General features: G+C 60.8%; 1 protein-coding gene across 2 annotated transcripts in view; it reads left to right on the plus strand.

Moving 5' to 3' along the window:
- The window catches only part of Fah (fumarylacetoacetate hydrolase (fumarylacetoacetase)), a 17,437-nt gene extending 4,219 nt beyond the window's left edge, over nt 1-13,218 (plus strand). The window contains exons 4-14 of one of the 2 annotated variants that reach the window (XM_005410394.2): nt 894-943; nt 2,258-2,348; nt 6,478-6,575; nt 6,675-6,727; nt 8,660-8,759; nt 9,207-9,337; nt 10,427-10,502; nt 11,208-11,254; nt 11,501-11,575; nt 12,055-12,172; nt 13,056-13,218. In XM_005410394.2, coding sequence (XP_005410451.1) covers nt 894-943; nt 2,258-2,348; nt 6,478-6,575; nt 6,675-6,727; nt 8,660-8,759; nt 9,207-9,337; nt 10,427-10,502; nt 11,208-11,254; nt 11,501-11,575; nt 12,055-12,172; nt 13,056-13,135 — 919 coding nt within the window. In that variant the 3' untranslated portion in view covers nt 13,136-13,218. Of the gene's footprint in view, nt 1-893; nt 944-2,257; nt 2,349-6,477; nt 6,576-6,674; nt 6,728-8,659; nt 8,760-9,206; nt 9,338-10,426; nt 10,503-11,207; nt 11,255-11,473; nt 11,576-12,054; nt 12,173-13,055 lie in introns of both variants that reach the window. The other variant, XM_005410393.2, reaches the window with a different exon arrangement.
- Nucleotides 13,219-13,459: the final 241 nt, after the last annotated feature.

The following is a 13,459-nucleotide window of genomic DNA, read 5'->3' on the forward strand; positions in this document are numbered from 1 at the left end:
ACGGGGAGACGGGGCCGGGTGGCAGACGGGAGGACACACGGGGAGACGGGGCCGGGTAGCAGACGGGGAGACGGGGCTGGGCGGCAGACGGGGTCACGGGGAGGCGGGGACTGGGGGCAGACGGGGAGCGGGGAGACGGATGCCGGGCGGCAGATGGGAGGACACACGGGAAGACGGGGCCGGGTAGCAGACGGGGAGACGGGGCCGGGCGGCAGACGGGAGGACACACGGGGAGACGGGTGCCGGGCGGCAGATGGGAGGACACACAGGGAGACGGGGCCGGGCGGCAGACAGGGAGACGGGGAGACGGGGCCGGGCGGCAGACGGGAGGACACACGGGGAGACGGGGCCGGGCGGCAGACGGGAGGACATACGGGGAGACGGGGCCGGGCGGCAGACAGGGAGACGGGGAGACGGGGCCGGGCGGCAGACAGGAGGACACACGGGGAGACGGGGCCCGGTAGCAGATGGGAGGACACACGGGGAGATGGGGCCGGGTAGCAGACGGGAGACGGGGAGACGGAGCCGGGCGGCAGACGGGGTCACGGGGAGGCGGGGACCGGGAGACGGGGGCCAGGCGGCAGACTGGAACACTCTGGGTCCTGCTGTGGTGGGTCAGGCTCTGCCACCCTATGTGCTGGAGGACTCTGGGCCACCTGGGCTTCCCCCAGACACCACCCTGTGTCTGTCAGCGTCACGTGTGCCCTTGCCAGTGTCTGGAGAGGGAGTTCCTGCCAGTCCAGCCTGTCCCTGGGCCTTAGTGACTCCTCCTCCCTGTGCCCCTGGAGAGGGCGAGCAGGCCTGGCACAGCGTGGGCTCGGCCTGAGGGGGGCACAGACAGAGCCTGCTTCCCTGCCACCCACCCGCCCCTGAAGCCCTGGCTCCTGTTGCAGTGCGCTCACCTCGCAGGCCGCGGCCACCATGCACCTCCCGGCCACCATCGGTGAGTGCCCCTGCGGACGGTGGGAGAGAAGTCCTGTCACCTGCTCCCTGAGCCTGGCCAGTCTCAGTACCAGGCTGGCGTTGGCTCGGCTGCTCAAATCTGTGACCAGCCGCGTGGCTTCCTGTCGGCCAGCTAGTCACTGTTCCTGAAAGGCTGTGGGACGAGGGCCCCGAGCTGCCGTCTGCGAGCAGCTCCGAGAAGGGAGCCAGAGGCTGAGTGTCTGCGCCCAGGGTGCATGCTTGGACTGACCCCGGAGTGTGGAGAGTGCAGCTCACTTAGTCCGAGCCGATCACAGACTGGGCCACTGAGGCAGGAGTGCAGGACAAGGCCTTGGCTGGGGCTTGCTGGGTGCCTGGGCCCTGAGACGCTGGCAGCCCTGCCCTCGGGAGGGAGCTCGGGGCTCTGGACCAGCCTCCAGTCGGGCCCTGTCCTCTGGGCTGCAGCCTGGCCGAAGCGGATGGAGGTGGGGTGGGGACCGGGCCCCGTTTCCTGTCACGTGCACCGCAGGCTGTGCTCTTTCTTGGGGAGCCGGTGGATCCCAGGATTCCCGTCACTGCCGCGCACTACTGGGGCTGTTTCCTGTTTTGTTTTGCACCCTGGATGCATTCTGTGCCATGGGGCTGGAGGCAGGGAGCAACAACAAGGGCTCGGTCTGTCTGCGCCCCCCACGGCCCCTGGACTTTGCCACCTCTCCTCACCCTTCGCACTGCCCCTTGTAGCCCTGCCTAGTGGGACTGGAGCCCTCAGCTTTTGGGGAGGGGCAGAAGATTTAGGAAGACAAAAAAGCAACTCCCAGCTGGATTCTGCAGATTTTAGTAACTCATCCCCAAGAGGAGACAGGGCACCTGCTGCTTAGGAAGCCCTGCATTCATAACCCCAGCCAGGGGCAGTGCACGGGACAGTGCTCCTGGTCCCAAGGGAGTCCACAGATTTGGGCAGTTCAGGCTGGGACTGCAGAGACTGGGCACATGACCCGGCACTCCTGGAGCTGCAGAAGAAAGGGTGCCCCCCGGAGTCGAAGGACTGCGTGGATTTGAACCTGGCCTGGGGCAGGCACAGCTTGTGCAGACGAGGTGAAGGGTTCCTGCTGCTGCTGGCAAGGGCAGGAGACAGTGTGGGCCTCTTGGGTCAGACTCCATGGGCTGGTTCAGAATGTGCTGGCTGCTTATTTCTAAGTCAGTTGGGGATTCTAAGCCAAGTCGGAACTGAGGCCGTTTGTGTCCTGTTTGGGGTGAACTGTGGGACGCACCAGCCAGGAAATGTCCCTTCTCCCCATCGGGTCACTAACAGGCTGTGCTCGGTCCTCTTCCCCAGGAGACTACACAGACTTCTACTCCTCCCGGCAGCACGCCACCAACATTGGGACCATGTTCAGGGGCAAAGAGAATGCGCTGATGCCCAACTGGTACGTCCAACCCCGTGTGTGGGTGAGCACGGTCTGCTGCCCCTCACGTGTGCAGCTGTCACGTATGGCTTACGGGTTACATGTGGATGTGGTAGGCTGGCGAGTGTGGATTCTGTCCATTTCCCAGGCGCTGCCAAGCTCTGCAGGTATAAGCCAACCAGGGAGGAAACTGGAGTGAGGGGAGGTGGTGGGGAAGTCGCACTCTCCCAGAGTGGTTGCCTTGGCTTCCAGCCCCGCTGCTGTGGCTGGGGACCTGTTGTGGGACTCAGGTGCGGGTCTCTTGAGCTTGTTCTGCAAAAGAGCAGAGGTTGGCTCTGGGGTCCCTGAGTTGCCGTGGCCTTCTGAGCTGTCTTTGTAAGCTGTTACTGTTCTATTGCGATTCTTAATTCTCAGCATTCTCCGCATTTAGCACCTTCTGTTGAATGGGAGTCAGCAAGGGTGCCCTCTCCTTAGCGCCCCTGAAAGTGTGGCCCAGCGCAGATGTGCACTCACTTGGTCTCCTGGGTGTCCTGTGAGGCAGCTCAGGTTAGAACTGTGAGCCAGAGCACACAGCCTCAGAGAAAGAGCGCCCTACCCAAGGACAGTGGGAGGCCTGCCGCCCGCCCGATGCTGGGAGGGAGACAGCTGGGGTCCCGGCCCTTTGCTCTGTGCTGTCCTCTGGATATGGTGGCCACTGGAAACTGAAGAGGACCTGGACAGACGGGCTGGTGCACCCTCAGCAAGGATGAGTCAGAGAGAGATCTGTTGGGCCAAGGGAGAAGGGAGAGGACGCAAGGGCAGGTCGCCACCTAGAGATGCCAAATAAGACCCAGGGAGGAAGCTGGGCAGCATCTCGGGTCCTGGAGGGGCGAATGCAGACAGGGCGCCCGTGAGGTGGGGCAGGGCGGCCTGCACTATGCCTTGTTACCTTGTCTACATACCCTGTATTACACAAGTGACGCCAGTTGAGTTACCCTTATTGTAAGCATTTCAGATCTCAGGCTTTTGGATGTTTGCTTATACATAATGAGATGCCCCATGGCCCCAGGTCTAACCGTGAAGTTTTTGTTCCATGTATGCCTTATTTGCACAGCCTGGCAGCCAGTTTCACACATATCTGTTCGTTGCAATGCTGGGGACTTTACCCAGGACCTGTGTGTTCCAGGCAAGTGCTTAGCCCAGGGCAATTTTCCACATTGTGATTTCGTGTTGTGGTTCAGCGTTCCAGACTGTGGAACACTTCGGATCTTGGGGTTAGGGATGCTCAACGCTGTGCTTATGGTAATGAACCCACACTTACGGGAAGGTGCACAAAAACACGTGTCAGTTCACTGTGCGTGCCTTGACCTACAGGCTGTTTCTCTGTGTCTGTCCTTCAGGAGTAAAAAGAATAGCAGCACTTTCATGACCTGGCAGGGCTCCTGGCAGCGGGCGCAGGCAGCCTGAGTGGTCACTGGTGGAGGAGAAGTACTCTCTCCCCAGTATAAACTGTCCATAAATTACTGAAGGATTTAGATTGAGAGGCGCACATGACATACGTCAAGGGTAAGAAGCAAACTGCAGGGTGTTATGAAAGGTGTGTTCTCATTTTGGTGAAGAGCATATATGTCAGTTCCCTGTTCTGCCCTAACAAATTGCTGTAGATTTGGCACCTTACCACCGTCCCACTCTCTTCCGTTCTGAATCGGCGTGGGGAGGTGGGGGAGTCACGGCGTCAGCTGGGCAGTTTCTTCTGGTGCAACTGGAAGGAGCCACTGCCCCATCTTCCCAGTTTTTGAAGCCACCGTGACTCATGCTCCTTCGCACGGCCTCTCCCTACTGCCCCTATAGCCCTGCTTTCTGCTCAGCCTTCCTGCCTGAGTCCTATAAGGACCCCTTAATTCAGTGGTGGCAAGCCTATGGCATGAGAGTTGCTTTTCCTTCAAGACAAGAGATGCTAATGTGTGAGCTGTTTTTCTGAACTAAAACCTCAGTATTCAGGTTTAATCGCAGTGTTGGCACTTTGCAATAAGTGAGTTGAGGGTTGCAGTTCGGGTGCTCGGGCTCTAAAAGGTTTGCCATCACTGGTTTAACTACAGCCACAGCTCACCAGAATAACAAGCGTTAATCACTATGTTTTAGGAACCTTAGCTTAATCCCTTTTGCCTGGTAGGGTAACATCCATTAGCCCCAGGGATTAGGATCTGGATATGGGGCTTCCGTTTAAGGCATACCCACAGTTGCCCGTACCCACATGTACACACATATATATGTGTCATTTGTGTTTTGTTGACATATTATGGGCCCCATATGTCTGTGTGGGCAGGTGAGTGTGGAATAGTAGCTCAGCACTGCCTTTCTCAGGGAGCGGGTGAAACAGCAAGGCGAGAGCTCCTGTTGTTCCTCTGGATTATTACACATTGTGCCATTGCCTACAGCAACATCTTATAGCTTAATCCAATAAAGGCAGGAAAAGGGAGAAAGGGGGCTCCCCACACACACCAGAGGTCATTACAGTGCTTGGGTGTGTCGCCCTCTGCCAGCTGGTCCTCAGTGACACACACATGTGCACATAGTTTATTTCTTCAAATTAACTTCTTCAGTGAACAGAGAGTGACCTGCTGAGTTTTACTATTTCACTATGATTGACATCTCTCTGTGTAAATAAACCTAATCATACCTCAGTCACTTACAAAATAAGTTTTTGGATATGACAGATAGGACATAGTGAGTTAGCTAACATTTGACAAATTAAAACCAACACGAAAGAGTGAGTAGATGCATACAGCTCTCCTTTCCGGAGGAGACTACCAGTGTCTTCCGGTGCGTCCCTTCACAGGGACTCCTGCATGCGCTCCTACCTCAGCACCACCGTCATGCTGCTGTAAGCAGCCTGACAGAGAGTGACGAGTCACAGAGGTCAGCCTGCTGCCGCAGAGCACGGCAGAAGTGTCCTCCCGCTCCGGGAGGAGCACCCCATCTGAAAACATGAACTCCAAATGCTTCAGAATCTGAAACATGTGAAGTGCTGCATGATGTCACACACAGTGACTCTTTCTGGTGGTTTGAGGTGCACACACTGAACTTCCTGCACAAGCGTTAAAAATATTCTGTAAAATTACTTCCAGGCATATATGCGGTGTGTATGAAACAAATGAATTTTGTGTTTATACTTGGGTCCTGTTCCCAAGCTATCTCGTTATGTACACGCAAATATTCCAGTATCTGAAAAAACTGGAGTCCTAAGCATTCTGGAAAAGGAGTCTCAGTTTGTGTGCTGTCTGTTTACTTTGCAGTTTCTCTAGATGTGGAAGTTTTGCATTTTTACAAAATGAAACATACTCTTTATGTCATTTACTTTAGTGTCTTGTTTAGGAAGGCTTTGTCTACCCCCAGAATTCAAAAATATTATTTGTATTTTCCCTAGTACTGACAGTACATCTTCCTTGTACATGTAGATCGTTAGTCCGTCTGGAATTTCCTTCCGTGGGTGAGGTATGATGTGGGTCTGTATTAGTAGCCTCAGGCTGCCGTGACAGAGGCCCAGGACAGGGTGACTGTGACCACACACATTCACCCTCTCCTGTCCAGGTCCGAAATCGCGGGTGGCACTGTCCACCCCGGGCTCACCCCTGGGCTGCCTCTTCGCCTGCTGCATCCTCCGCTGTCTGCTGTAAGGGTGGCAGGGCCCACCCAGACCGCCACGTCTCAAGATCCCTAAAGCAGCTGCATCTGCTGAGACCCTTACCATGTTTTCAGGGGCTTAGGGTGTGGCTGTGCTTGGGGAGCCACCCCTCTCTGCAGCACAGGTCTGACGTCCCCCACTTTCCAAGGCTCTTGCCTCTTTCTTTCCCGTGGGCCCTGTCGTCTGCAGCCTCAGTGTGCCCTGTAGCCCATGCAGTCGAAGTTGCTGTGTAGCGTTTGGAGGGCAGGGTCAGCCTGTTCCCCTCCCACCACCAGGATCTGGGGTGGGGAGGGAAGGGGAGCAGCAGAGCTCTGTGGTCACAGCAACCTGCGTTTAGATGTCGGACCGTCTTTCCACACCAGGGACCTCAGCTGCCCATGGTGTCTCAGAGCCCTGCACACTTCGGAGTTTTAGCCGTGATTTCTGTCCAGGCTGCTCCTCACCACGTGGCCGCCTCATGCCTTGCAGCTTCTCTTGCTTCCCCAGGTTGAGCCTGCCTGTGGGCTACCACGGCCGTGCCTCCTCCGTCGTGGTGTCCGGCACCCCGATCCGCAGGCCCGTGGGACAGATGAGGCCTGATAACTGTGAGTGACCAGAGCCCCAGCCGGCTGTGCCCACCCCGGCTCTGGCCCTGCGTTTGAGGCCCATGCTCATGGCAGCCCCTTTCTCCGGCCTTGTTCCAGCCAAGCCTCCTGTGTACGGGCCGTGCAAGCTCCTGGACGTGGAGCTAGAGATGGTGAGCTGTCCACAGTGCTGACCGGGTCTCCCGGGCCTCCCAAGCCTCTGCCACTCATGCGCACAGCGCCCCAGGGGAGCTCTGTGTCCCCTTCTGGCCCCAGGGTGCAGTCCGGCCCCCTTAGTCACAGGTTCTGTGCCGTGAATGCGCCTGCTGTTACCGTTGGTCTGTGTCCTCAGAAGGAGTTTTCACAGCGCCTTCGTGGCCCTTGGTGCTCTGACAGTGACAGCCACGCCTTGTGATGTGCTCAGCCCGGCCGAGGCGAGCAAAGCCACTCGCTGTCTACCCTCTCTGCCCTCGTTCTGCACACACGTGTTTATTGCACATGTTGCCTGCTGTGTTTTCACGTGACTTTGCCATTTCTAGTGGCCCCAAGTGCAGGCCCGGCGCCGCCCTGTGTTCCTGAGCACAGGGAGGCAGATTTGTGTCTTCAGAACAGCGTTGTTCAGGCAGAGTTCCAGGGCTGTTGGCAGGGAGCTAACAAGGAGTCGTTAGGCAGAGGTACAGACCCATAATCGCAGCTGCAGGAGGCTGAGGCAGGAGCGGTTGCAATTCAAGGTCAGTCTGGGCAACTTAGTGAAAGCTTGTCTCAGAATAAAATTGGAAAGGGGCAGCTGTGTAGCTCCCCCATGTTCCATCCCCACTCCTGGGGGAACCGGAAGCATGTAAATGAGGTTCTATGTAATTATTAGTCAGCTCATTAAGCTGCTGTGACCAGAAGCTTGTGGGAGCTGCGTGGTGCGTGTCCCGGGCAGGTGGGCTCCGCACCAGCCTTGCAGTGTTCGGGTGGTCACGAGCACTGGTGAGGGGCAGAGCCGACCTCAGCAGCCTCACTGTGGCTGCCCGGGTGACCCAGAGCCGAGGTCCTTTCAGGGCTGCACTTTGTTTTAAAAAATGAAACTTTGTGTTTAGAGCTGAGAGAGCTGAGTGCCCTGGACCCAGTCCTGCACGGCTGTGGTGCTGTGGGCAGCCAGGACACTGCCCAGGCGTGCTGGGCTCCACTGCCCTGGGAGCCCCACGCTGCAGGGCTGGGCTTTTATTTTTTTATTTTTCGGGAATCGAACTCACAGCCTTGCACTTGCCAGGCAGGTGCTGTGCCGCTCATGGCTGTGCTTTTAAAGAGGGGAGAGCACCCAGACGTGGGACTGCAGGACACAGGCCATCTCGCAGGCTGGTGCAGGGGAGGGACCGAGGGCCGCCCAGATGGCTGTGGGGGGGACCTGGGCTGGGTTCGTGGGGGTTCATTGTCACCACCCTGCTCAGGAACTTCTTTGGACCCGGGCCGGAGCGCAGAAAGGAGTGGGCACTACCACCGGTCACCGCTGGCAGGTCCCCGCACTGGAGGGCTCTCCAGCAGGAGTCACCCCTCCGGGGTGGGCCCCAGTGAGCGGGGGTGGAGTGAGGCAGCCGGGGAAAGGCAGGCAGAGCGGTGGTCCTGGTGCAGACAGCGCAGATGTGGACCTGACAGTGCTGGGATCTGAATAACCAGGTCCCCTGGGTCTTTTTCTTATCATCTTGGTAGAAACTTTCAGGGTTTAAGTAAACTGTGGCGTTAGTCCGCTGACTTTGTATGCTGTGGGGAGGGCCTTCCCCAGCCGCTTCCTGGCACATTGGGTACCCCGTTGGTCCACAGACCATCTCCGTGCCATCTGCCTTCAGTGGGCACAGGTGGCAGGCCGGGCCCTCGGCCCCTTCGGGCTGAAGGCCTCCATGTGGGACAAACTCAGTCTCACTTTCCACAAGGCGCACCCGGCTGAGAGACAGGGTGAGGGGAAGGATGGAAGGGCGGATGTACCGAGCGCAGCCCGGGGCCCTGGTGACACAGCAGAGGTTCATGCTGCGGTGCCCGAGTCAGAAGCCTTGACGTTTGCTCTCTGAGGTCGGGGGGCTGTGGGGCGCAGCAGCCAGCTCTGACTGCCTCTCTGCCCCCAGGCTTTCTTCGTGGGTCCCGGGAACCGGCTGGGAGAGCCCATCCCCATCTCTGAGGCCCACCAGCACATCTTCGGAGTGGTCCTCATGAATGACTGGAGCGGTAACCTCGAAGCCGGCCGAGGTCCTGGGTGGGGCTGGACGGGGCTCCCGGTCTGCTGCTGGGTGTGGCTGTGGCTTCGAACCCTGGCTCTAAGCCTTGGGGACAGCGTCTGCCCTGCTCTGAGCCCAGCTTCCTCTGGGTTGAGCCGGCTCCCTGGCTCCCTGCGGTCTGCAGAGCCCTGCAAGCTGCTCGCAGTGTTGAGTCCCACTTTCTGGCCCGAGGCCCGGGCACACAGAGGTCTCACTCCACGCTGAGCTAAGACGTGAAGCCTTTCTACCCTCTGCCTCCTGTGGGAGGATGGTGTCCACCCCGGCCCCTGGGGCACCCCCCATTGTCTGCTGACTCTGTCCGCCCACTGCTCTGGCCCACTGCTGTTGTTCTGGGCTGGGAGGCCGGCCAGGGTCTGCTGTGCCCTGGGCCAAGGCCGAGCCCCGCCGCCCTCCCCAGCCCGGGACATTCAGCAGTGGGAGTACGTGCCCCTGGGGCCGTTCCTCGGGAAGAGCTTCGCTACCAGCATCTCCCCGTGGGTGGTGCCCATGGATGCCCTCGCACCCTTCGCAGTGCCCAACCCCAAGCAGGTAAGCACACTGCTGCCCACCCTCTGGCCTGAGGGTCCTGCTCACAGTGACCTCCAGGCGGCTGTGGTCTGGATACTCTTCCGCAGCCTCCTGCCCTCAACACCATTCTTGGGGTCTGTTCTGAGGGAGGGCAGCGTGCTGCCTTTGGAATGCAGTTGGCAGGAGAGGCCCGCCCCGCCCCGCCCCAGGGCCCCACTGTCCAGGCTGCTGCAGGTCACGTCCTCCACGTGGGCACCCTCCGCAGCCCAGCACAGAGTCGCAGGGTGGGCAGCTTCCTGCAGCTTCTTCCCGCCATCCAGGCCCTGCTGGTTCCACCCTCCCTGGTCTGCAGTCCGCCCTCAGGCCGTGCTTTGCGGAGCTGCCTGGGACTTTGCAGCCCTCTCACCCCTGGCCAGTGACGCCGGGCCTTCCAGAGCGCTCAGGGGCACAGACAGCCTGCAGGCCTGCATCCAAGCTCGCCACCGCGGGCCAGGCTGCCTCTCCTGAGCTCCTGCCCGGTCTCCCGCAAATCCAAGCCCCCAAAGGCCTTGCTGCACTCTGATCCGTGTGGGCTGTGCGTGCAGAGCCCCGCCCTGTCCGTCCCGGCCTGCGCCAGACCCCTTGGTGACATGGACCGGGTCTCACCCTGCAAAGCCTCCCAATTCACCGGCCCTTCTGCTTACTGCGAGAAACACATAGCTGTTCAGACCAAGCGTGATCTGTGTCCTGCTGACGCATGGGTCATGCTTGGGAAGCCGCTTTTGCCCAGAATGCAGTTTCTGCTGGCTCCTGGCGGCTCTGCGCCAGCGGAGCTGTGAGAGGCTCACCTTCCTGGGGTGTACCTCACCCCTCCCCTGCCCAGACTGTGCTCCCCGCCCCAGCCTCCTGGGCCCCGCCCCCACCCTCCATCCCCCTGGCTTCTGGGACACCTCTGTGTGACCTTTGACCTGCTGATAACCCCCTCAGCTTCCCTTCTTGGAGCCTGGCACTTAAGCCCACCCTCGCCCGCAGTGTCCGAGCACGTGGGCCCTCTGTCCCGGGATTCCGTGCTGCCAGGGGTAGCCTGGCAAGCTCCACATCAGCGACCGCTTTGCTGTGCTCTGCCCCCAGGACCCTAGGCCCCTGCCGTATCTCTGCCATGACCAGCCCTACACATTCGACGTCAACCTGTCCGTTGCCCTGAAAGGTGGGTAGCAGGCGGGCAGTGGCAGGTGTCTGGTCACAGTGGGCATGTGCGTGCCCAAGGGCTGTGCCCTGCCGGCTCCTGAGCTTTGGGGGCAGCCCAGCAGGTGCATGTATGGCTCTCAGAGGGGCTTCCTGTGCTGAGGGAGCCACACCAGGCCCAGGCGACCCTGACCCTGCCACCAAGCTCCCCACTGTTTGGGCCCAAGGCCAGGGCCTGGGGCCCCACCCTGTGCCCCCATCCAGGGTTTTCCTGCTCGTCTTCCTCGCGGGCCTGCAGGAGTGGACAGCAGATCTGAGGTGCCTGTTGGAGAGCCGGGGCCATCCCCGGGGCATTCTGGCTCAGCCCTTAGGGCTGCACACAGCCCCTGAGTCCTGTTTTGGGCCAGCCGAGGGAGCCGGGGACGGGTCAGCGGGGCCTAGTGATAAGGACAGCCCTGCAGGCCACGCTGGTGTCCAGGCGTGGCCCTGCTCCTGCGCGTGGTGCGTGGGCATGTTGCCCAGGTGTCCGTCTGCGCCCTTGCTTGTCGTGCGTGCAGTGGGACCACGGTGGCCCTGGCCCTGTGTGGCAGAGAGGGCTGTTATTCCAGCACCATGAGCCTGCTGTTCACACTCTAAGTTGCTGGGATGACGGAAGCTGAGGCCACAGCGCGCCTCAGGCTGCCTCCCGAGCACAGGAATTAGGTCGTCGACTCTCTCTCGCCCGCAGGGGAAGGGATGAGCCAGGCGGCCACCATCTGCAGGTCCAACTTCAAGGTGAGCATTGGCTTCGTGGCTGCGTCTCAGAAGCAGAGGAGCTGCGTATGGGCTGGAGCAGGACAGTGGAGGGGAGGCCCTGGGCGGCCCTGCAGGGGCCACGCGTCACTTCTCAGGGACCCGAGAGGCAGCTGGGGAGAGCAGGCGAGGCAAGGCAGGGAGTGGGGCCCCTGTGCCCTGTGCCCCCTGTGCCCTGTGCCCTCTGTGCCCTGTGTCCAGCACATGTACTGGACCATGCTTCAGCAGCTTGCCCACCACTCTGTCAATGGCTGCAACCTTCGGCCAGGCGACCTCCTGGCTTCTGGGACGATCAGCGGGCCGGTGAGTGCAAGCTGCAGGGGGAGGGCTGCCCCTGTGCAGAGCCTGGTCCCCGCCCAGCCCAGGGCCCTGGGCCCCTTGGTGGAGAGGCAGAGGGAGACCAGGACTCGGCTCTGTCACCAGGAGCCTGGAAGCACCTGCAGTGTTCTTGGTCATCACTGCGTCACACCACCCGGGAGGGGCCTCTCTGCTGCGGCCCTTCCCAGCACCCCTGTGCCCTGTGAGCCTAGGTCGGGCATAGAGTTTCCAGAGGTGATACCCTGGGGGATTTGGTCCCTCCTGGCTGGGTCCTAGCCGCACCCCGTGCTGGGAACTCAGGACATCTGGATATCAGGCTCTTGTGGGAGGGAGGAAGGGGCAGCATCCAAGCCTCTGGGTGCCTGGTCCCCACCCTTGCCCACGTCTCTCTGAGCACCGTCCACCAGGGCAGACCCCCCACCTCGGTGTCACGTGAGTGACCGTTTTCCTTCCATGTCACAAAGGAGCCGGAGAGCTTCGGCTGCATGCTGGAGCTGTCCTGGAAGGGGACGAAGCCCATAGAGCTGGGGCAGGGACAGACCAGGACGTTTCTGCAGGACGGCGACGAGGTCATCATCACAGGTGTGGGCGCTGCAGCTGGCCCTGTCCTTGCCCGCGGCACTGACCGCCCCGTGACCTCACTGGAGTCTGTGTGGCCTGGGCCTGGGGACGTCTCGCGTGGCTCACAGAGCAGAAGGACCGGCATCTGCTCAGTCCTGCCCCTCTGGGCAGGGCTGGCCCTGCGACCGGCTTAGGAGCCACCCTGAGGGGCGCCCTGGGCCCCTGGGGACCGGCGGCCCTCCACATGTTAGGGCCACGGGACGGGCAGCCCCGACTGAGGGGAGCTGTGCTCATGAGAATTCTGCAAGCCAGTCCTCCGGGGCCGGGGAGCACTGCTTGGTCTGTCGTGGGCCCAGGGGCTGAAGACCCTGCTCATCTGCTCGCGGGGGGATGAACCCTGCAGGTCTTGCAGCCAGGAGTAAGGAAACTGGCTCCCCTCAGACAGCTGATCTGAGACCGCGCTCCTCCACCTGTGGTAGTGTCACGTTGTAAGCTTTACACATGGCAGCGCCCCGTCAAGGCCCTCATGGTCACCGCTGTGTCTTCCCAGCCTGGCCTCAGGAGGGCCTGGCACTCGGGCCCTTCACGGGCCCTGCTGTCCCCGGCACCCCAGGCTGCTCCCGTGCTCACCTGAGCAGTGGAGGCTGAGGTCTGAGGACTCGGGCCACAGGCCCAGGGTTGGGCTGCCTGGCTTCAGGCGGCTGGACAGACAGACAGAGGTCAGACTCGAAGCCAGACTCCTGGAGAGAGTGCCTGGGTGTCCAGGAGGGCCTCCGGGCCCTGGTCCCACCGGGTCCCAGTCACGGGGCAGCCCATGTGTCCCGCACCCCTCTGCTGGGGCGTCCCTGTCGCAGGAGTCCATCCTCGCATGGTGGCGAGGCTGACCCCATCCACCTTGTTCCAGGGCACTGCCAGGGAGATGGCTACCGCGTGGGCTTTGGCTCATGCTCTGGGAAGGTGCTGCCAGCCCTCGTGCCAGCCTGAGGACCTGCGGGGGACAGGCCTCCTGCTGTGGCCACTGCCTGCTGTTCCCCCGGGTTGAATAAAGCCGCTGCTCTGTGTCTCACGCTCTGAGGCTGCGTGTTGTGAGTCCAGCAAGGCCCTCGACCAGCAGGGTGGCCGCGCTGCTTCCTTAGCCAGGGCTGGAGAGAGAGAGAGAGAGAGAGTGTGTGTGTGCACGCGCGCGGATACTTACTTCACCAGATGGGCTCACGTGATTCTGGGGTCCAGCATGTCCTGGGACCCACCAGCCTGGAGACCTAGGAGAGCTGCACGTAAGCTGGGCAGTCTGCCTGCAGGCAGCGTCCC

This window comes from Chinchilla lanigera, unplaced genomic scaffold (assembly GCF_000276665.1).
Source record: "Chinchilla lanigera isolate Chin_1 unplaced genomic scaffold, ChiLan1.0 scaffold00132, whole genome shotgun sequence".
In the NCBI taxonomy this organism is placed as follows: Eukaryota; Metazoa; Chordata; class Mammalia; order Rodentia; family Chinchillidae; genus Chinchilla; species Chinchilla lanigera.